This window comes from Ursus maritimus, unplaced genomic scaffold, assembly GCF_017311325.1.
Source record: "Ursus maritimus isolate PB19 unplaced genomic scaffold, ASM1731132v1 scaffold_4, whole genome shotgun sequence".
Lineage (NCBI taxonomy): Eukaryota > Metazoa > Chordata > Mammalia > Carnivora > Ursidae > Ursus > Ursus maritimus.
In genome coordinates, this window is record NW_024426552.1 from 62,216,573 (window position 1) to 62,239,414 (window position 22,842).

Here is a 22,842-nt window from a genome sequence, read left to right on the forward strand (position 1 = left end):
GTGTGTGTGTGTGTGTGTGTGTGCATGAATCTGTAACCAGAAATCTGATTTCCCGGGCAGTGGTTACAGGGCGGCAGTCCCCAGTCTTCCCTCAGCGCAGGAAGGGAGCTAACAGGATTCGGGGTACCTGGGCGCTGGAGAGGAGGATGGGAGTGGCTGGCGGAAAACCGCTCGCCGTCGGGTTTCTCCGCTGGAATCCCTGCCTTTGTCTCTGTCACTACTTCAAGCGTTTGTGTAGGAGAAGGCAGGCACCAAAATAGAAAGTGTCAAAGAGACGGTGACAACGAGGATTAAAGCGAGGCAGGACTTTTTCCAGTTCCACCTAGCACCCTCGGTCCCGAGGCCGGCGCGCCTCCTCCGGCCCTCCTCCGAGGCCGTGGTGGGGCAGGAAGCGGGCGGCTGGGGCTGCGGGTCCTCCTGGGAGCGCGGCGGTTTCCTCCCGAGCTGCCCAGTTATCTCCAGAGCCGCCGACCAGCTCTCCGAAGAGCGCGTCCTCCCCCCCACCCCGTGCTCCTCAACCCACCCACCTACTTCCTCCGGCCCCATACACACGCAGCGCGGAGCTGCCAAAAATTTCCACCCTCCGCCCCCCTCCCTAGCTAACTTCCTTCCAGCGTTTCCTGAGCTGGATGATCCTAGGATTTGTAAGACAGGAAAAAAAGGAAGGCGTGAGGGCGGGCGAGAGAGACAGGATGCTTGTTTTTCGCGTTCCCAAAGCCATCTGAAGGCAAGACAGCGGGCGCAGGGCAGAGGAGCCACGCAGCCCCCGGGCGGTCTCCTCGCCGCCCGGCTGCCGCCCGCTTCGCGCGCTCCCGTCCTCTCCGGGGCATCTGCAGAGGCGGAAAGGAGAGCTCGCCCTCCCTCCGAAGCGGAGGAAAACACCCGAAGACACCGCGGCAGCCCGTGAAAGTCCCTGGGACTCCAAGTGAGGAAGTGACACTCCCGCCGGCCGGCCCGCGGCCGCCAGCTCCGCCCGGCCTCCGGCCCCGCGGCCCTGGAGGAGCGCGCCGTGGACTGCAGGCTCCGCGGCCGCGCCGGGCTCAGCGCCCCGCCGGGTCCATGCGCGCTGCCCCGGGCCGCTCTTCCTCCGCGCGCCCATGCGGCCCCCCAGAGCCGCGCCGCCGCCGCTGATCTGACCCGGGAGACCATCCTAGGCGCGGTGCCAAGCACAGGGGAGGGGGAGACGGAGGGGCAACCTCTTCGGGACTAACTCATGAAGAACAAGGGTGCCAAGCAGAAGCTGAAACGAAAGGGAGCCGCCAGTGCCTTTGGCTGTGACCTGACCGAGTATCTGGAGAGCTCAGGACAGGATGGTAAAGTGCCTTCGCGTCTCCCCCCCCCCCCTTTTCTTTTTGTTTGAGGGCGGGATGGACTTTTCTGGGGTGTGTTAGATTCAGTTCACAACTTAATGTAGTCTAGGCCTGTGGGCGCAGTGTACTTTTTTTTCTTTTTAAAGAACATGTATGATTTCTAAGGTGCACAGCACAGCCACCCCGACGTGCAGACGTTGTGGCAGTCCTTCCGTTGGGCGCACACCAGCCGTTAATGGGCGGTGCTGCTTAAGTTTAACCGGCTACCTCTGCGGGCTGGGGGTGGGAGCTCCAGAGGTCCTGATCGCAAATTTTGGATGTGGGAGGGGAGGGTTGCGGGCTACACTTGTGGGATGGTGATCAGTGGGCTTCTCCTGGTACATAATTATGACCGCCTTGGGTGTCCTGCCCGGGCTCTCCAATTTCATCTGCTCACATCTTTTTTTATTAATGTGCTGGAAGGCAGGGGGTGCGGTGGATCCTGGCTGGGGGAGTGGTTGCACAAACATTTTCTGAATTTCTGAACTGATGCCAGATATATAGTACCTCCCTCCCTCCCCTTCCCAACCTCCCAGACCCTTTACCTCCTCTTGGCTTTCAGATTAGCGTTTGGTGTGTCAGACAAGAAGAGTGCTGCAAAAAGGCCAGAGGGCCTAGATTTTAAAATAGTTGAGGGTATATAAAAGAAAAAGAGAGTCAGCCTCTCCGCTTTCAAGGTCAGATTGGACTTTTTTTAAAAAGGGGATCCTGCAGAGTAGAGACAATTTAAACATTTGTTGGGGGAGAGGGAAAGAAAACAATCTAGATTACAATAACAGCATTTGAAGTTAGATGTTTTTAGTCATAGAAAAGTTGGGGATATTGAGCAGAAAATGACTCCTTTTGTAAGGTTGACTGGTCTTGCGCATACCCTGACAAAAAGGCCTTGTCTTCAGAAACTTAAGTGAGAGAGAAAATAGTCCACTATATAGGCCTTGTATTTACACACAGATAGCTATAACAAAGGAGGAAACTGGAGGACTGTTTCACTGTGCAGAATAATTCTGCCTCCAGGAAAATCATCTCAAAAACGATTTGATTAGCTCCTATCAAATGTGCATCTCAAAAACAGTACAATAATTTTGTTTCAATTCCATTTTTTTAAAGACTCAGCACCACCTCGTAATTTGCAGTGGTGTGATATTCCTGCGGTTTTCTAGACCTCAGTGTCTGCTGTGTCATTAGGACAAATGGCTTAGTATCTTGGAGTTTGGGGGACCACAGGTTTCAAAACTGCCTCTTTTGAAACCAAGGTATAACAGTCAACTCATTTCATCCTCTCCAATAATCTGGGAGAGGGCAATTTGAAAGAAAATTGGACTGAACTTTTTCAAATGCGCTAGAAGTCCGAGGGTGCGTCTTCACCACTACCCTCAGAAGTTCATGCGGGAATGTTTCCCTCCACCCATTTTCGTGAGGAACTTCAGGTTTAAGTCCAGGTTCACTACAACTGCTCCTGGGGTTTCCCCCTTTGCCATCTGGGTGTTATTCTGGCCTCCCCGTCAAGCATGAGAGTTGTATGGGGGTACTTGCTAGTCCCGCCCCATTCTTACAATGTCATAAATCATTTGATGAGCCAGGAATCCAAGCATTCTGTGAAGACACCTCAAAGACAGTCTTTGGCAGCTCTTCTTTCACTTGCTTTATATTTTGGGCTTCCATACAGGTTTCATGTGGGGGGGGGGGAAGGAAGGGGGCTACTGCTTAGAGGAAAAAAAATGAAAGCCAGTACCTGTGTGCCCAGCCTTTGGGGGAGTGGGCAGGGAAGGCAAGGAAGCCCAGACAGGTAAATTGACCTGCCTAAGGTCATACAGTAAATCACAGAGGGTGCAGAGGGACCTGGAGTACCAGGCTCTTCTCCCCTCCCTAGCTTTCTCATCTAGGCCAACATTCTCCTCTAATGATTTTTTTTCCCTAAATTGAAAGCAGACAGTCCTGTCACAGGATCAGCAAACTTTCAAGTCTGACATACCTGAATACAGTCTAGCTTTGAAACAAAAGGAAACTGACCCACTTAATGATCGAGACACCATTCTTGTGCCACATGAGAATTAGGTGTGCATGATAAACAGCTTATATAAATGAGAGTGATCAGGATTTCTTTTTTGCCACATCTAAAACTAGTCATGTAGTTGACTCTTATTTTTCCTGCACTGTACCATCAGTGAGCAAAATGCTAATGGCTTTTTCCTCAAACAGTGTGTTTTCCCCAGGACTTTCTGAAACATGTATTGGTTAGTAGATAAGGCCTGGACTCTGCCCCCAGGGAGGAAAAGCTGACCTGGGCACTGCTCCTTTGCCTGCTACCCTGGAAGTTCAACCCAGAATCCTGAGGGTGACAAGTCAGATGGTAAAGAAATCAGAAGGCTAGGGAGGGCCTCACAAGACGAACATGATGATTCCTGGATTCTGGAGTCAAGGGTGAGGTGACGATCCTGCGTAGAGACAGAGAAAAATGGATTCGGGTCTGGGAGCACAAAGGCAGAAGAGGAGGACAGAGATGCAGGGATGCCAAGAGAGCCCTTGTGCTTGGCCAGGGAGGGAAAGCCCCAAGCTGGGGGGGAGGGCAAAGCTGGTGACAATTTGCTGTGCTCAGGCCATCTGAGAATGGGGAAGCTACACCTCTGACGCCGAGCATGAAGGATGAATGCCATCCACTTCAGTCATTTGCTCCAGCCAGCCTTGCTACCTTCAGCTGGATGAATCTGCCAGGCCAGGGTATGTGGGTGACAAATAGGTGTCCAGCTTAGAGCAGAAGCTGCTCAGGGCCAAGTGTCATCCTTAATCTGTAGGAAGCTGATGAAAACCAGAAGCCCTCTCTCATAGGAATGAATGCGTGGGCACACACACACACACACACACACACATACACACTCACACACACACACACACACACACACACACACACAAATCGTGTATACAGTTTCTGTGGGCATCCACACAGATGCCAAGTTCAGACCCTGCTGTTGATTCATCCCAGCTGCACACAGGCCTGATGTGAAGGGTCAGTTCCTCCCTTTTGCTTCTCTGACCACTTTCCTCCCCCCTGGTAAGAACACTCAAGAATGGCACAGGGTTGTTCGTGGCCAGCTTGGCCGGCACGATGACCGCCACCCCACCCTCAGCTCTCCACTGGGAATCAGATAGCTTTATCTTCCTGTCTGGAGTAGAGGGAGAAGAGCATCCCTTCCTCACTGGTATGCTGAAAATAGTCCAGTTTTGGGTGTCTTCCTTTTGACCACTGAATGCAAGGCCATTGCTTCCAGCTATGTGATGAAAACCCCATCATTTTGTCACCGGTGGTTGGAAGGCTGCGGTTGAAGCCCTGTTTCTCAGCCCAACGCCCTGGGTCTTCCCACACAGCTTGAAAGTGCTGGGGCCAGGAGACAAGGGACCAGTAAGAGAACGCTATCGAAAAGCTGTCTTCTGCCTCCCTTTGTGTCATCTGTCTCCGCTATGAAGGCTGAGGACTTTCTCACCGTTCGGAGCAAATCTGTCATTTTATTTGATCCCTGGGAAAAGGTGATATTGTCTGACCCAGTGGTTTCCCGTGATGGCAGCCCACGAGAATCACCGGAGGAGCTTAAAAAAAAAAAAAAAAAGGTGATGCAAGGTGTTGCTCAGGTCCCATCTCAGAACAATTAAATCAGAATTTCTTGGTGCCCAGGCAGGCATGGGTATGTTTTTGAGAGCTTGCTAGAGGATTCGGATATGCAGGCAGAGCTGGGAACTGCTGCTGGCAGTGTATTTTACAGACTGTTTTCTCCCTCGTTGAGGAAACTGGACTATTCAGAATGTAGCCTCTGAATGTTTGATAAGGACCGTGAGCCTTTTTATGACTGAAGATTCTTTTCTAGTTCTTATCAGATTAAAACGGAAGAAAAATTTATATATATAGAATTTCTGAGGCTAAATCATTCTCTCAGTTTGTTTACTGGTTTATTTATTAAGTAGGGATTGCGGCACAGTGCAGGTACTGTGGAGAGAAAGAAACGTGCACCCCAGACTCGAGAAACAAGGGATGTGAACAAACTTCCAGAAACCAGTGGCTCAATGAAGCTTTGAAATTAGCTGTCATATAACTGAAGGAGAACGTGTAAAAGCTACTATCTACAATCAAATAGATAAGATACCCAGGCAGGATTTAACACTGCCTGGAGAACCTCGGCAGGTCCTCTCTTTGGCTTAGCCTTTTCCTCCCTAGCATCTTGCCGGGCACACCCTTATCACACCCTCCCTACCTCATTCTTCATTCTTGAGGTCTCATTTGCTCCTGGAAACCTTCCCTGACCTCCCAAGTCAGGTGCCTCTGCTGGGGACTCCCATTAGGAGTTCTGGAAGCTTACTGTCTGGCACCAAATCCCAGCTTTGCCTGTTCCTGACCCTGGTGTAAGTTACTGACCCTCCTGGGCCTCAGTTTCCTCGTTTGTGAAATGGTGATAAGAGGACTGATATGAAGATAAATGAGTTCATACAGGCAAAGCACTTGGCAGAGGACATGCGTATGGAAAGCTATGAATGTAGCTATTATTATCCTCAAACCCTGGACTTGCCCTAGTATAACCACATACCGTCCATGACTGAATGAGCGAGGGCTCCAGTGAAATGGGTAATCAGTTATGAAGAGGGATGGGAAGCAGATTGGTTGCCTCATTGAATGAAGAGGCCATTTCATGCAGGGATTTCCCAGAGCCACCGGGGAGTGGACCATCAGTGCGTAGGGGTGGAAGAGCAAAATGCCAGTCTGAGTTGAAAGGGCCCTCTGAGTTGAAAAGCTCTGAGAAGGATACCCAGCCACTCCTGAAACCAAAGGGAACTGAAAGAGAAATCAGGTCTTGGAAGTAGTGTGGGGACAGAACAGCAACCTCACAGGCTTGAGCTTCGAGGGGCATCCCCATATTTGGGTCCCAGAATTGAACAGGCAGAACCCAAAGAGGAGAATTAAGGCCTTAAACCTGAAACAAACTGACTGATAACACAGTCTGACTGTCACTTACTCTGTAGGGTCTGGACATGGCGAACAACCCACTCAGAGAATAGAAACAGCTACTTCCATCTACCCACACCCCTCCCTCCTGCCACTCTCCAGACCCATCCCAACAGCCCCTTGACCACAGGCACAGCCTCACCCTTCCACTTCCCCTACCCACCCCCAGCGGTGGCCACTCAGATGCCTTCCAGCCTCAGGAGGCTCAGGCGTTGGCCCTGCTGAGGAAGCCCACTCTCCTGTCACCCCAGACATTCCCTGGAGCCCAGTGAACCATCTGCCATGGGGTCGGAGGGAGCTGGAGGCCTGGCCTCGTGCTGGGGCAGAGGGAAACATGATGAAAGTGGGAACGCATTTTCCCACAGATGATGCTGTGAATGGGGGATAAGCTCCCCAGTTTGGAGCTGTAGTTTTTGCTGCATCCTCTTTTACCCCCCCCCCCACTCCATCAGGCATCTTTGGACTAGCTGGAAAACTTTTCTGTGGGAGTGGGGAGGAGGGGAGAACGCATTCTGAATTCCAGAAGCTGATTGACCTAGGCTGTTCTGAAACACTTGCTGGGGACTGTTCGCTTCTGGGAATCACCTCACCGGAGAGTTTCCTGGGATTTTGTGGCAGCGTGTGTGGCTGTGGGTGGGAGAAGCAGGTGGCCTGAAAGATCCGGGACTTCGTCTGAGGATAAGAATTGTGCCCCCCGCCACTCTTTTTCCATTAGATATTGTAACTAAATATTTTTGGAACGAAGTAGTGACAGACCCTTCTAATTGGGGCGACCTGGTGCTCATTTCCTCCACCACAGACTGATCGAGCTGAGCTGTCTGCCCCCACTGGCCTCTGGGTTTTGGAACTCCACTGTCCCTTCTGTGGTTCCTTCACACCGGTTTTGAGGCCCAGGAACGCGGAGCTACTTGTTTTCTTATTGTTTTGTTTTTCACTCATGACTTGCCTTGAATTCAAGCCAACGTAGCTTTTTCCCACTTATCCCCACCTTTCAAATGACTTTTCTTTTAGCTTATGGGTGCATGTCCCACCCAATTTTCTGAGCTATTTCTATGCCCCAGTACAAATGCCACGCTTGAGTTTAATCGGTCTTGATGCTCCTCCCTCAAAGGGCTGGCTTCAGGTCTTTACTGAGGTGGGGCCACAGCCTCCCAAAACTTCAGGAGTCTAGAGCCTGTCCCTCTAACCCTCCCCCCAGGATGCAGTTTTAGGTAAGACTTAAAATAAAGAGCACCCAGAGGAAAGGTGCTGACTGCAATTCAGAGAAAAGCAGGTACTGGTATTAGATTTTTTTTCTAAGAGCAACTTTTAATGGAGAAAAATGAGAACATGGTGCTGCTGGATGGCTAAAAGAAGAAGGAGGAAAAGAAGGTCTCTTGGAAAGAGAGAAGGGACCCAGAAGTGAAGGCTGAGCCCTAAATCAGACTGGCTTGTTATTTTCATTAGGAGTTAGAGTCACTGTCTCATTGATTGCTAACTGTGTGCCAGTCACTTTATACATACAAAGTAATATTTTTGACATCTGTAAGAATTAGGCATTTTTTTAATCCCCATTTTATAGAGGAGGACACTAGATGAAAGAGGTTAAATATCTTATGAAGATTATAGAGATAGGAAAGGCAGGGTTTAAACCCAGATCTACCTGACTCCCAAGGCCACAGTCCTAGGCGCAAACACAATTTCCCAGAGTAGCACTTTTTTACAATTTGGCATTTATATTACAGTTTTGTAAAAAAAAAAACAAAAAAAAAAACACAAAAAACACAAACAAAAACAAAAAAACGAACCCATAACCCTGCAAAAAAAATAGCCTTTTCTCTCTTTGCTTTGTTCTTCCCCCAGCCATTAGATCATTAATAATAATAACAACTGACATTTGCATGGCCCTTTGCCCTCTGCAAGGTGCTTTTCACACACCGCTATTCTAAACCTGCCAGCTTTCAAGACCAACCAGACCCCACCTTTTCCTCCCAGGCCTCTCCCTGCCCACGGCAGCCACAGTCCTCTTCTCTCTTGGAACGCCCTTTGGGTTAGAGTCCGAGACACCCAGTTTGATCTTCATGCCCCCTTATTGTTCTGTTTTCTAACTGGCAAGTCAGCGGTGCGCTCTGCTGAGGGCAGGGGGCAGTCAGCAGCTCACACAAATTTGGTCGTGCACCTCGCCTCTCAGACTGAACCCTGTGGCTGAGCCCCATGGCCAACACACGGCACTTGATTGACTGACCCTATTTCCTCCTCAGGAAGTCAGTGTTAGAGCCCTTCCAGAAAGCCAGGCCCGGAGACACTGCTGATGTCTGGAGCATTAGGAATCCAAAATTGTTTAAGGTTCCCCATGGGGACTTCTAGCTCCTCCAAGATAGAAACTGACCCAGACTTCGTACAGGACGCCCCAGAAACACTGCCTTTTCCTAGCGCCTCACCAGTCAGTCCTCGGTATGAACCACATTCTTGGCGGGGCCCCAGAACCAACTGAGTTTCTGGGATGGAGTCTCAGGCACTCTTTGTTCTAGTTCAAGCTTGGCTGATGCATACCAGGCCCTAGTACCACGCCCATGGCCTGATGCTGCCCCAGAATGCCTTTGAGGCCCCCTCCCCACCTCCCCCAGAGAGAGAGGGATGAATGTTACCCCCCCCCAAAGCAACATATCCCAGCTCTTACTGTTACAGACACCAGAAAACAGTTTGACATATAAAGTAGGATTCTGGCAAACTATAAATAAATCTATAGCTTTCGTGACAGGCAACTGAGCTCATTTGTGCAATTATGCATATTTCTTTCCCTGGCTCTTTTCATGTTTTTATTCAGAAACCATCTTGTGTGGGGTTTTTCATTTCAACGCAACAAATATTTAATGGGAGTCTAATGTGCAAGACACTCTCGGATTTACAAAGATGTTCTCAAGTTGCTCTCAGCCTAGTGGGGTCGTGGGAGGGGACGAGAGCTAAAAGAACTACAGAGAATGAAATGAGGGCTCCATGATAAATATCATCTGACCATGAGGAGTGACAGAGATGGGGGGAGATGGGATGCTTGGTGTCTACAGACAGGAAACAACATGGTTTTGCCTGATACTTGTAATTGGTCACGCCTTCTTGCACCCTGAGGGAGAAGACGCTGAAATTCTGGGAAAGGTAGTTGAGAGTGACTTCTAGTGGCCAGGCTTGGGCATGGGGGCTGTCTTCAGCGGCAGGAGAGTGAAAGCTACCCTCAGGCGAAGACAGAGTAGCTGATCATACCAAGACTGGCAATTGGTTTAGCTGTTGTCTGTGCCCTGCCTAAGGGCAGGACAACGAGGGAGTCTGTTAAAAGAGAGGACTTCTTTCAAGAATGTTAAGTGACGGGGCGCCTGGGTAGCGCAGTCGTTAAAGCGTCTGCCTTCGGCTCAGGGCGTGATCCTGGCATTCCGGGATCGAGTCCCACATCGGGCTCATCCGCTAGGAGCCTGCTTCTTCCTCTCTCACTCGCCTGCTGTGTTCCCTCTCTCGCTGGCTGTCTCTCTGTCACATAAATAAATAAAATCTTAAAAAAAAAAAAAAAAGAATGTTAAGTGACCGTCCTAATTATGTGTCTTGATCCAGTCGAGCAGTATGGCATCAGTGTGCAACCTCAACCTCTCCCTATAGTGTGGAAAGTTCTGTTTTGTCTCCCATTTTTTATATGAAGACCAACTCAGGTTAAGTAACTTGCCTGACGTCACCCAGCCAGGAGGTAGAAGAACCAGGACTGAAAGCGTGTCTGTCTGACATTAAATTCCCATCCCACAGCCCTGTGTCCTCTGGACCCAAACAGGTCAGCTGGCGGAAAATCAGGGTCTGATATGCAGAGCTCCATTTCACCATGCATTGCCAAGGTGATAAGTTCACAGGATTTAGCTAGAATTTAATACAACTTCTGGCAATGGAGTTCTCATCCCCGGTTTTTCAAAGTAAAACATTTAGGTTCCAAATGGCAGGCTTCTAAACAGAGAGCATGCCCTGTAACCATAAGTAGTCCCTTCCACCACTTCTTTCCCATCTGTTTCCTGCATGCAGAGTATTATTGGGAAACAATGATGTCAGCTCTTCCATATAAATCTACACCTCCCTGCTTGCCCCTCCCCTACAATGCGTATTTTTGTTCCTCTTTCTGGCTTTTGTCTTGCTGTTCTGTTCCTTAAGGACTCACGCTTTTGGCGTCAATTGTTGGCTTGCTTTTTTTTAATATGGTTTAGCTATTTAAGCTTATTTGTGGCCTTCAAAGTGCACATGCTTTTTTGGGTCCATATTTGGAAAATCTTTTGTTTGCCTAATAGCTTGAATATGGGCCTGATGTTAATGGGGAGGAACCATTCTGCTTTATGGAAAAGCAAAGCTAGATGCCGGGCCCTGAATGGGCTCAGAACTGAGGACACAAACACTGCTTGGGGCCCTTAGGGGGTGCATTCAAGCGGTTTGGACCCTGGGCACAGAGCCTGTAGCTGAAGGTCAGGAAAGTATACCATGGAGTAATCTGTTTTTTCCTCACCCCAAGCCTGACTTTCAAGTGGGACATGGTTTCCTCAGTTCCCCTTTCTCTACTGCCCCTAATGACAATTTGGTTTCAGAAAGGAAAGGCTGGTGGGGGGGAGGGTAAGCTTAGAGGGTAAGGGTTGGGGGGAATGAGTTTTGAATTCTGGGTCTTAAGAATTCTGGACCTCTCTTTTTAAGCCTCGGGCAATGATACTCAAACTCTACTGGGCAAAGAATGACTAAAATTGCAGCTTTTACTTTTAAAATTGAATTTAAAATTCAATTTCAAAATGTAAAAAATATTAGTTAAATTTAGTACACTTTAGTACACTATAAGCAGTATTAGAAATACACCTTAAATTCCATTTCAGACTCCTTGAAACAAAATGAACATCTAGTAAGAACTTCCAATATTTGCCTAGGTCCTGTAGCTTCTGCGTCTGTGGGGAGCATGAGACGTCTCTGAATGAGTTCTCCCACGTCTAGGGCTGCGAGCTGTCACGTGATGCTGCGTAGCAACATTCTGAGCTCAGTCCCTCAGGGATTCTGCTTTTGTAGGTCTGAGATGGGGTCTCGGAATCCATATTTTTAAAGATGAGCTTCAGGTGATCCTGGTATCTTGCATCTACTGATCTCACTTTCAGAGGCATTGCCTTAGCCCACAGAAAGAAGCAGCTGAGGGAAACCACATGATTTTTTATTTTCTTCATTATATTTTGTACATTGCTCAAAATTTCAACAATAAACATGTATTTTTACTACTTAAATTGGGGGGAAAATACCTTTTAAAATTATAATGGGAATAGGATGTCTTGATTCATTCAACTTTTCATAAAGCCTTTTTGTGTTAATCCTTATGAAAAAAATCTCCTTAAATTCTGTTTGTTTGATTTCCTGCGTTAGTAGGTGCAGTTTAGTGATATCAGTTGACTTCTCTGAGAAGCAGTGTGACACGGTGGTTAGCCTGTGGCTCTTTCGCTGATATGCTGTCTTGGTTCAGCTTTCAGCTCTCCCACATGCTAGCTTTGTGACCCTGGACAAGCTACCAAGTCTCTCTGTGCTTCTGTTTCCTCATCTATAAAGTGGGGATTATGATGTTATTGTGCAGGGTTATTATGAAGACCAAATGAACTAGTGTACTGCCTGGAATTTAGTAAACCTTCCGTAAGTGTTAACTATGGTTAGTATTTCCTTGATGATTGGAAATCTTACCCTGTTTCAGCCTCATTACTCAGAATGTGGTTCCTGAGTAATGCTACAGAGATGGAAAATTAAGGGAGCTGAGAACAAATACTATTCGGAGGCTCCCATATATCTCTAGGGGCTTCCTCTTTTTTTAAAAAAAATTTTTTTTTGATATACATCCAATTATTTATTTTCTTTGGTTGGGTGCCTAAAAATGCTAGTCTTAAGACTTTTATTTGTTGATAAATATTTCTGGGGTTGGACTGTGGCAAACTTTCTAAATTTTACATTTCTTTAGTAATCAGAAAAAATAACCTAAAAACAAAATCGAAAGGAAAAAAATGAGAGTTATGGTACAAGGCCATAATCATAGTGACAGCATCCAATCTTCTAGTTTCCATTTGTGTTTCAGGAGGGCTATAAATCTGGAAAATGAGCCTGTTTTCATCACTGATGGAACAACGTAAGGCCTGGGTGTTAGCTAGCCCAGATGCTATTTCACATCTGCCTATTTCTTGGCTCTACAACCGCATTTTGACAGTTGACCGAAAGCAGTAGGTCTGGCTCAATCTTGGGCTGTACGAACAGAATCTTCAGCTGTAGAGCGTACGGATCCATACTGCACTCTTCATGGGTTGAATCAAATATGGAATCTATGTTCGTTTCTCAATGCTGAATTTGAAGCTGGAAGCTTGTCCACAGAAGTATATTTAGGAAGGTGGTCAGGGTGGTGAAGCGTAGACCTTCATTATTTCTCACTTTCAACCGCCACGTGTCCTAGTTTCCTAAATTGTCTCCTCCCCTGTGTAGAAAGAAAATCTGCTCCTTGAAGACTGGGACCGTGCCCTGTTTATCTGTGTGTTCGATGTCTGCAGGGCTGGTTCCTTTCTGGAGGCTCTCGGGAGAATGCATTTTCTTACCTTTTCCAGCTTTGAGAGGCTGTTCTCATTCCTTGGTTTGTGGCCCCTCATCACATCTCTCTGATTTCCTGCCTCTTTCTTATAAAGACCCTGTGATTACATCAGATGATTCAAGACAGTCTCCTCATCTTGAGATCCTTATCTTGACCACATCTGCAAAACTCCTTCTAGACATCTGAGGCAACATTCACAGGTTCCAGAATAAGGACATGGACTTCTTTGGGGTGCCATTACTCAACCTACCACAGTCTGTTTTCCCCCCAGCACATTGGCTCAATAGATATTAGTAATGTGAATGAAGGGAATAGGGTAGAGATTATGGGAGGGGAGGAAGAGCTGGACATCAGCATTTTAAGCACTTACCATAAACCAGGCCCTGGGTTAGCTGGGACACAGAGATGAACATGCATTGTCTGTCCCTGTGGGATTTCACAGTCTCATGCAGGAGATGAACACATTCTCAACTGCTTCTCACACAAACCACAATGGGAGGTGGATGACATTAATTCTGACTCAGAGGAGCTGGGTCTTCTAAGATGCGTGGAATCTGAGAGGTCTCTGCCTGAAAGAAAGATATTCCAGACAGAGGGAAGAATCTAAGCAAAGGCATTGGGTGTAAAACAATATGGCAGGATCAACATTCTCAAAAGAAGAACAAAGTGAGCAAGAGTGAAGCATGAGCCACCCACCTGCCTGGACTAGGTTTATAAGAACAAATGGCTTATTAAATGACCATTATAAATCTTCCAAAGGAAAAAGGAGTGATGAGCACAAATGTGCCAGTTTAGATTCCAGTTCGATAAAGGGAGAATCTTGAGCCACCTTTAAAGCTTCTGCGTCCTTTTTGCTGTTTCTGTTGTTGCTGGTAAGAAAAACATTGGACCCCAAGCTAGGAATAAACTTCCTCCAAGGGGAGGAAAAACGAAGTGCCCCAAGCAGTTATAACCCAGTTTCATTTTATTCCATCTACTTATAATCTTGGGAAATTTCGCTTTTCTCTGTCTTGTGGATGATAAGCAGAGCAATGTTTAATATTTCAAATCCAAGTTTTATTTGAGTTGAAAAATTTTGTAATGTTTGTTGGCCACACTTCTACTCCATCCCATCTCTTTTTCTTCCGAGTTTCTCTTCATCTTTGTCATTCCTCCAGTTTAAGAAACCGTGGAGTAGTTATCAAATCCATCGTTCTTGTCAGTTTTACTCCCGGGTGCCATTGTGAGCTTGGCCCAGTATGCTCCCACTCCACTGTGGGATGGCCATCCCCGCCTCAGAGCAGTGTCCTCCCCACCCTTCGAGATCTCCATCTCCTAGGAGACCTCGGGGTCCCTTGGAGTTGGGCCTCCCTGTCCAGTGCCCGCCTCGCCTCTGCCAGATTCCACAACTCTGAGAACTAAAAATACTTCAGACTCTGCTTTTCCCTCTGGCAGGCGCTCAAACTGGTTTTGTCCCTTGTGACTGAAAAGCAGAGGACCAGAAGGAAACAAGACTAGCTCGATGGTCAGCCACTGTCTGAGGGGCTCCCTCCCAGAGGTGTTTTCTCTCTGATTCCAGACGGCGGTGGTCTCCATTACCCCCTCACCAGAATAGCTCCTCTGGCAACGCTCTGCCATCCCTTGCCTCCTGAGTGGAATTGGCAGCAGTCATGAAAAAATACAGGATGTGATTTTAATGAGGCATAAACACCTGCCACAGATGCAAGTCATCGTCTTCTCTTGTAAAATTATAAAAGTAATTGTAAAAAAGAAAAGAAAAGAAAAGAAAGGAAAAGAAAAGAAAAGAAAAGAAATTCAAACAATATGGAGGTTTAGAAAGTACAGAGTCCCTTCTCACACTCTGCAGTCCCATGTGTGAGTCAGGGCTGGATTCAACCAGACTGGTTCTGTATGGCGGAACTTTCTGAGGGAAATGTGCTCTGTCTGCACTGTCTGATTTGGCAACCACTAGCCACATGTGGCTGGTAGCACCCGAATCTGTCTAGGGCTCCTGAGGAGCTGAACTTTACATTTTAGTTCATTTAAATTGACATAGCCATATGTGGCCAATGGCTATTGTATTGAACGGCACAGAGACCTTCTCTGTGTATATGCTAAAAAATATACACATCGAATGAGTTTGGTTTTTTTCCCCACAAAGTTACAACATATATACGTTTTGAGATAGGCTGTTTTAAATAACAGAAGATCTTGGAGAACTACCCATTTTTTGTAATTTATATATAGCTCAATCTCACTGTTTTTCATCACTGCATGGGATTCTGCTGAATGATTGGGTTGTTAAGTTTAATTTTATTTTTTAAATCAGGTATCACATTCCTGTTTCCAAATGTAAAAGATTCTAACGGGCATAGTAAAAAAAATCTCCCTCCTATCCCTGTCCTCAGCCTCCCTGTTCCTCATCCCACAAGTAACTAGTGTTAATTTTCTTCCAAATTTTCCTGTAGATATCCTATGCATATACAAGCAAATATATATAGTTTTTATAAACTATCATAATTTATTTAACCATTTCTTTTCCTTTTTACAAGTTCTTACAAGTCTTCTCTTTTGTCTACCTACTAATTAATTGATTTAGTATTTATCAAATATGTTGTGTGAGCCGTGCATCATTTTCATTGATAATTGTTATTATTTATAACTTATTGAGTATTAATACTGCTTCCCTTTGCTTATAATGAGGGTAGAATTTGCTAGTCCACATGCTTCTAGTTATACTTTAAACTTGTGTTCCAATATTCCTTAGGGATGTTGGCTGGTCCATCCATATTCTGTCAGCTGGAGTCCAGGCCCTGGGTTAAGGCTGAGGCTGGGGACAGGGAATAGTTAGAAGCTATTTGATCCCCATGCTGGCATATCCATGGCATCTTAGATCACAGTGCTCTGGTCACCTGAGCCATTTTAGCACAGGCCACAGAGACCCAGGAAGTGGCAACAATAGTGAAACAGGTGGCAGCCTGAATAGGAATGTATCCTGAATGTGAACATCCAGATTTTTGCAGAAACTATAGCCAGAGTATATCTTACAGTAGGATTGGAAAAGAGAATGATAAGAGCCTGTCACCAGTATCACTCCCTACACCCTTGAATGGCTTCCCAATGCCCTCAAGACAAACATCAGCTCCATAAATACCAATAAGGTTTACCAGATGTCCCCCACAGAGACCTGCCTTCTCTGTAGCCTTAGCAGACACCAGCCGAGCATTACCCCTGGCCACACTGTTCTTCTCATAGTTCCTCAAAGGTACTGTGCTCCTCTTGCCCTCAAGTGTTTCTACATGCTCCTCTCTCTGTGCAGAATATTCACCAAATCTCCTCTCTTTAGCTCCACCAGGGGTCTTGCCAACTCCAACCTATCAGTTAGGTCTCAGTGTGGATGTCTCATCCTCCGGGATGCCTTCCCTGATCCCTCTGAGGAAGTGTCAGATGACTCTCCTGTATGCTCCCCTTCTTCCCTATACTGCCCAATGCTGCTCTTATCCCTCTGAATGTATCATCCTCACATCCACCCTATCCCTGCTTCATTCTAGACTCTCGATGACTCTGGGTCAGCTCTGTGAGATCAAGAGCCATGTCTCCTGGTTCATCACTTTATCACTGGTGCCTAGCCTAATGCTCATAAATACGTGTTAAAGAGTAGTTGGAGCCAGGAAAGGGCAATGCTTGCTGTCTTGGTCCTAGCAGTGGTGGGATGGAGGTGGAGGAGTGTGTCTGCGTGAATATGTTGCACATAAGTGTGCATCTGTCATGGGACTGGGTATCCATTGTGGAGACTGTGGAGGTGCAGGAGGAATCCACTGGTGGAGTGTGGGGTGGAATCTTCATTCTGCAAATAATTGTCCACCCGCCTTCAGCAAATCGTCACACTCTCTGAATCTCAATTTCCTCATCTAAAAGCCAGGAATGAGACTTAGATGAGGAAATATAGGCCAAAGAGCATTTAAAATGGGAAACAAATTCCAGTATTTATGAATACCATAATTATCCTGCAGTTTAGATACTTGTGCTCAGGAAGACTGAATGGCCCCAAAGGCTGTGTTTACTGATATGCTGTGAATTTGATGCCTCCTTGTAGACATCACCCACTGCCCTATTGGAAGGAACCCAGAGAGTTCTGCCCCCCACCCTTGTGCCTCTCCAGCCCTGCCAGCTTCAAGCATCGGCTACCAACAGAGGTTCTTCTTTGGGGCCTTTAGGTATACATGCAGGTGCACATGTATTGCCTCCCCTTCCATTCAGGGCCAGGGTCATCCTGTGCCAAGGCAAACATGGAGATCAATGAACTAGAAGCCAATGTGTCATTTTAGAGCTGAAAGAATCTCAGAAAATCGTTACCCAAACTTCTGGTGTCATACATGGAGAAACCTGAGGCCCTGGACAGGACAGTAATTTGCCTGAGAAAATGCAGCTGGCCAGTGGTGTTTTCTGGCTGCCAGTTGGTGTTAGCCAGAAAGAACAGGTCAGTGCATTTCTCAGAACCATCCAGTATTAGGAATCCCTGAAAGAAAAGATGCTCAGATGATAACTGCCTTTAAGAGAGAAGGAGGATTCAGAAGACAACCTCACAGCCTGAGAAAAATATCCTGTATTATATGTCTGGTTAAAAGGAGGACATATATTTGCTGGCATAGAAAGATGTCCAATATCTACGTGAAAAAGCTTACAAAACATGTACTGTATAATTCTATTTTGGTAACTATATATATAAGAAAAATTCTGGGGGAATATACTTAAAACATTAACAATAGCTTTTTTCTGGATGGGTGCTTTTCTCTTTCTTCTGCATACTTTGTTGTGTTGCTGTGTTTTTTGAATGATTTGGGGTTTTTTAAAATAATGTGTATGTATAATGTTTATACTTTGAAAAAACAATAAGGCATTTTCATTTTGTAAAAGCATACATATTCCCTAAATTATTCCAACTTTCTTTACTCTGATTTTGTTTTTATCAACAACTTTTACCATCTGCACTTACCCTCCGGAGGGAGGCCCCCATCTATACAGAGGCTAGACCCAACTGTGAATTCCTATTAAAAAAAAAAAAAAAAAAAGACGAAATTGCCATTAGATGTCACAAAGTCATCCCCACAGAACTTGGTTGCAGAGAATGGATCACTCTCAGATGAACTTGCCAAATTCAGGTTCTGACTCTGCCCAGGAGAAGACGAAGAGCCTGGCCTGTGCTGACTGCGCAAAGGCCCAGCTTCCCCCATGCACGGAGCCTTGAGGCCCTCCTTAACACGTCAGCTGGACTCACAGTCCTTGTGGCCACTGCCTGGGGTTCAGGGTAGAGCACTCTTGGAAGCCTTTGGCAGCACCTCTTTGAATCTCCAGCATAGGGAGAGAGCTTCGGTTTGAAGATATGCAAAAGTATGGCTGGCTGACTGCTATGGCCACCTGCCGAATTTTGCAAGAGCCTTGCACCGTACCATCAGACGGTGTGAGACAAATATTTTTTGGTTTGTAAAAGTAAAGTCCAAGTTAATAGAAGGACAGAGAACCTGCCAAGATTGCGGGGAGGGGGGCGGTAACCAACCCTTAGATGGTGGCTTACCAAGTGCTTTTATCAAATCCTCTCCTTTGTGCTCCATAATCCTGTGAGTGAGATGAAACAGGTTATTATTGCCCCTGCTGTCTAATGAGGACACTGATGGTCCCCAAGGACCCAGAACTGGTAACACCAAATCCATGGCGTTTACTTGCTTACTAGGACACAAGATTTATGTAGGTAGCTTGTATGCGTAAAGCTCTGGATTCGGAATCAGAAGACCTGTGTATTTGTTGTGTGACCTTGTGCAAGTCCCTCCACCTTTCTGAGCCTTAGCTTCCTCATCTGTAGAAAGGGGATAATAATACCTGTCCCGCCTGCTTTATGGGGTGGGGATCTGACAAGAAAATGGACACAAAAATAGTGTGCTTCGAACATAGTGAATTGCTAAAGGAATAAAAAAATATGATAATTTCCCAGTGCAGGACTGAGGGATGTGTGTTTGAGAATAACTTTCTCTAAACGAAACTGTAATTTTAGAAATAGATAAACTTAATGCAGCCCCCAACAATTCACCAACCCCCAGCGAGTTCCGTAGGAAGCCAGACTGTCCATTCTCATGCCTCCCATCCTGCTTCAGGTAGAATCTCGGCTTTGAAGATAAGCAATTGGGTTTCCAGGAAAAAGAAGCATCCCTGACCAGCGGCCCCTTTTCTCTGAAACCCCCCACAGTTGGAGTGGGCTTGAGTTAGGGACTCTTCCTAAAATACTTGCTTGGGAGCCCATACTTTAATCCTAAGAAATTGGGCTTGCTTACTAATTTTGAGGGATATTTAAATACAAATAAGTTTAAAGTTGTGGGGTGCCCGGGTGGCTCAGTTGGTTAAGCGTCCTGACTCTTGATTTTCGCTGAGGTCGTGATCTCACGGTGGTGGGATTGAGCCCCGCATCAGGTTCTGCACTTGGCACAGTTCGCACTCTCCCTCTGCCTTCCCCCAACGCCCCTAAATAAATAAGTAAGCTTAAGTTTGTGCTATGCTTTTCCCATAGGAGGGATCACTATAGGGGTCTGGAGTGAGGGCTCTGGGGTCCCCCACTCTGCTTATGCAGAACACTCTTGCTTTCTTCTGTCCTGTTTGTTTTAAGCTTTGGGGTAAAATTTATCTGAACAAAACACTTCATGTTTAAAAAAATAAGTTTGAAAGCCACTGCTGCTTAAATCTGCAAATTAGCAAAACTTTTTTTTTTCTTTTTTTTAATCTGAGGGTCACCCACCCAGCCAACCATTTATCTCCTGTGCCCCTCCTGACCTCACTAACACTTCCTTTCTGAGATCTGTTGCCCGGAGGTTTGCCCTGGAACCTTTCCTCTGGACAGTCCAGATGTCGTGTGTGTTTTGTTTGGTGACATTTCACAAAGGGCCTGCAGAGTACCATGCAAATTCAGTTCTTTGGCAAAAAATGTCCAGCACCCATCTGTAATGTGCTGTTTTCTGTTTTATAGGATAGTGAAGTTTCCATTTTCAATGGGAACATTATAGAAACCAGGCAGAGAGAGGATGCCTGGGTGGCTCAGTGGGTTAAGCGTCTGGCTTCAGCTCAGGTCATGATCCTGGGTCCTGGAATCCAGTCCCATGTGGGGCTCCCTGCTCAGTGGGGAGTCTTCTTGTCCCTCTGCCCCTCCCCCTGCTCTTTCTCTCAAATAAATAAATAAAATCTTAAAAAAAAATAAAAAAGAAAGAAGGCAGAGAGAAAGGGCTGGCATTCATGCCACTTCTTTAGATTTCTATGAATAATTCTTAGCCTTCTGGCCATTGTGGGTATAGTTTCTTGTATGAACACTAGCAATGTTGAATAATTTCTGGCACTAGAGAGGCATCCCCATTAATGTGGGAGGAAGGGGAAGAAAGAAGAAACAAGAGGGAAAAGAAAGGAAGGGAGAATGGAATTGGGAAGTGGTACAGAAGAGTAGCTTTAGAATTTTGGAAGTAGCCAGCCTAGCTGGAAGACTAGCCTTTGCTAATTGTATGACAGGGAGTAAGGAGTTCTGCGTAAGAGGGTACAAATATTTACCTTATAGACAGGGATGCTGTGAGGATCAGCTGAAATAGTGACTCGGAAAGGGATTTTCAGATCTCAGTTAAGAGGTCATTGTTCTCCCAGCTGAAGACTCTGTCATTATTTTTCCCCCCTGTTCTTTGAACAGATGGTTTAAGGGATTAGGATCTTTCCCTCTTTCAATTTAATTTTGGAGCTCTGAAACTAAACCCAGCTGTTTCTACAAAGTTTTCAAATGCTAGGCCTCAATGGTTTTTTACTGGGTAAAACTCAGAATCTTTATAAATGATCTCTGCTGGAAGTCTTGAATACTACTCTTGTAAAAACAATGACACTAATGACAGAGAAGTTACAGTCTTAATTTTTTAAAAAATGTCATCTAGTAATTTGAATTTTGCCTTAAATGTAACTTTTCCATTCTGCAAATGCAGGCTGGCTTGATTTTTCTCAAACCTCACATTATTTAGGAAAATGAAATATTTTACTTACTGATCAACTAATTTAATCTGGTTTCACTGAGCCCATGAAATAATAGTTCCTTCTTTTCTTGGCTAACGTGGCTAATTTCCAAATGATATAGATTATTTACATATTTTACATAGATTTCCTAAGACAACTAGATTTTTTTTTATTCTTGCATACTCCTAATTGAATACTGTAGAATCAGTCCCTCACTTATGATTATTTTTATTTTAAGTTAAACATTCAAATATCTGTCTAGAAATTTAAAAAAAACTAAGCTTAGTGTGGAATATAGTAATAATTCAATGAACAAATATTTCTGGGAAGAAAATTTGAGAAGTGGTGAAAACAAGCTAAACTGCATTCCAGTATTGGATGGACATCCGTCCCTTGGTCCAATGACCTGCCCCTCCTTTTTTGAACATACAGGTCACATTACTCAAAAAAAAAAAAAAAAAAAAAAAAGCCTTTTCAAAATAAGCAGTGCCTCTGACCTAGTCTATCTTGGGACTCATTGTTAAAAATTCTTCCCTTCTGCTCTCTTCTTTTGGGCAATACCAAACAAACATTACCAACTGTGGAACAGATGTTCTGACTGGAGAAGATTCCAAAGCTAGGCTCAAATGCATCCCCAACCAGAACAAGACACTGACCACAGAGATTAATCTTCTGGTATAGGTGTTATGAGATAAAAGCATCTTCTGGGTTTCATCATATATTTTATAAAACAGTCTCTAGAGTGTTGTGGGTGTTTTGTTTTGTTTTGTTTTGTTTTGTTTTGTTTTGTTTTGTTTTTAAGAGCAGGGTCAGAAATTCCACCATTTTGTGACCCAAATGTCATTCAAATGCCTATATTCAGTGTTTGGTATTTTAGGCAAAGTAAATCAAAATGTTTTCTGTTCCTCTATTATAATTTTTAAATAACGTGATTTCTCTGCCAACTTCTTTGATTTTGATGGAAGGTATTAAGAATTCACTGTACATTGTATCATAAGAAATTTTAAGAAGGTAACATTTCACTGCATTCCACGAGTTGTGGGATACCGAGCAAGATGGGCTCTCAGCTTCCATCTAGGCACTGATACAAAGTTATATCCAACCAACACATTGTGCTCTTTATTTCTTCATTTAACCAATAAATATTTGTAGAAATCCTAACATTGTCTTACTGCTGAAACACCCTATCTCCTGGCTGTAGTAGCCTTTAATTTTGAAAGAGTGGTTCCTCCTGCCCTCCTGTAACTACTTCAATGACTGGAAAACAGAGTGATGAAACTGGGAAGGCTGGAGGCTGATAGTGTTGGGCCCTCAATCTAATATGTCCTTCCACCTCATCCCCGGTAAAGGGTGCACAGCTTTCAACAGATGGGGGAGAAAAAGTGAGATCACCAACAGAAGTGACATCAGTAAGGTATCTCCCTTGTCAGGGGAAGAATCAAGGGAGGGGAATTGGAAATACCCAAGACATCTTTTTGCCCAAACAGGGAGCTTTTTGTATGTGTCTTGTTAACCACCCAGAGAATCCTAGATTTCAATCCCAGAACGAGGATTTTGCCTTCTACCAAAACATAGGTTCTCAACATAGTTTATGCTCCCTCTGTGATTTTCATACCATCTCTAGTATTAGATAACTCGAAGGATACTTCCGTGTTCTTCATTCTACTAGGTCCTTACACAAGACTAGAAGTTGTCAAAGGAAACCTGCTTTTATTAATTAATGCATATANNNNTACATAAGGATCTCCAGGAACCACACAGCATGTAGACATGTGGCTTTCTTGATTTTCTCCCCTTCCCTTCTTGTAAAAAAAGTTATGGGCCCCAAGTGAGGGGCCATTTAATTGTTAGGCATTTTCTAACCCAAAATGAGCATAATTATCATCCACTTGAGTTGAGATACAAAATACCATACT

At 45.4% G+C, this 22,842-nt stretch overlaps 1 protein-coding gene across 1 annotated transcript in view; it reads left to right on the plus strand.

The window, feature by feature from the left end:
- Nucleotides 1-1,113: 1,113 nt before the first annotated feature.
- The window catches only part of ARHGAP31 (Rho GTPase activating protein 31), a 101,306-nt gene continuing 79,577 nt past the window's right edge, over nt 1,114-22,842 (plus strand). The window contains exon 1 of the mRNA XM_040621295.1: nt 1,114-1,313. Coding sequence (XP_040477229.1) covers nt 1,214-1,313 — 100 coding nt within the window. The 5' untranslated portion in view covers nt 1,114-1,213. The remainder of the gene's footprint in view (nt 1,314-22,842) is intronic.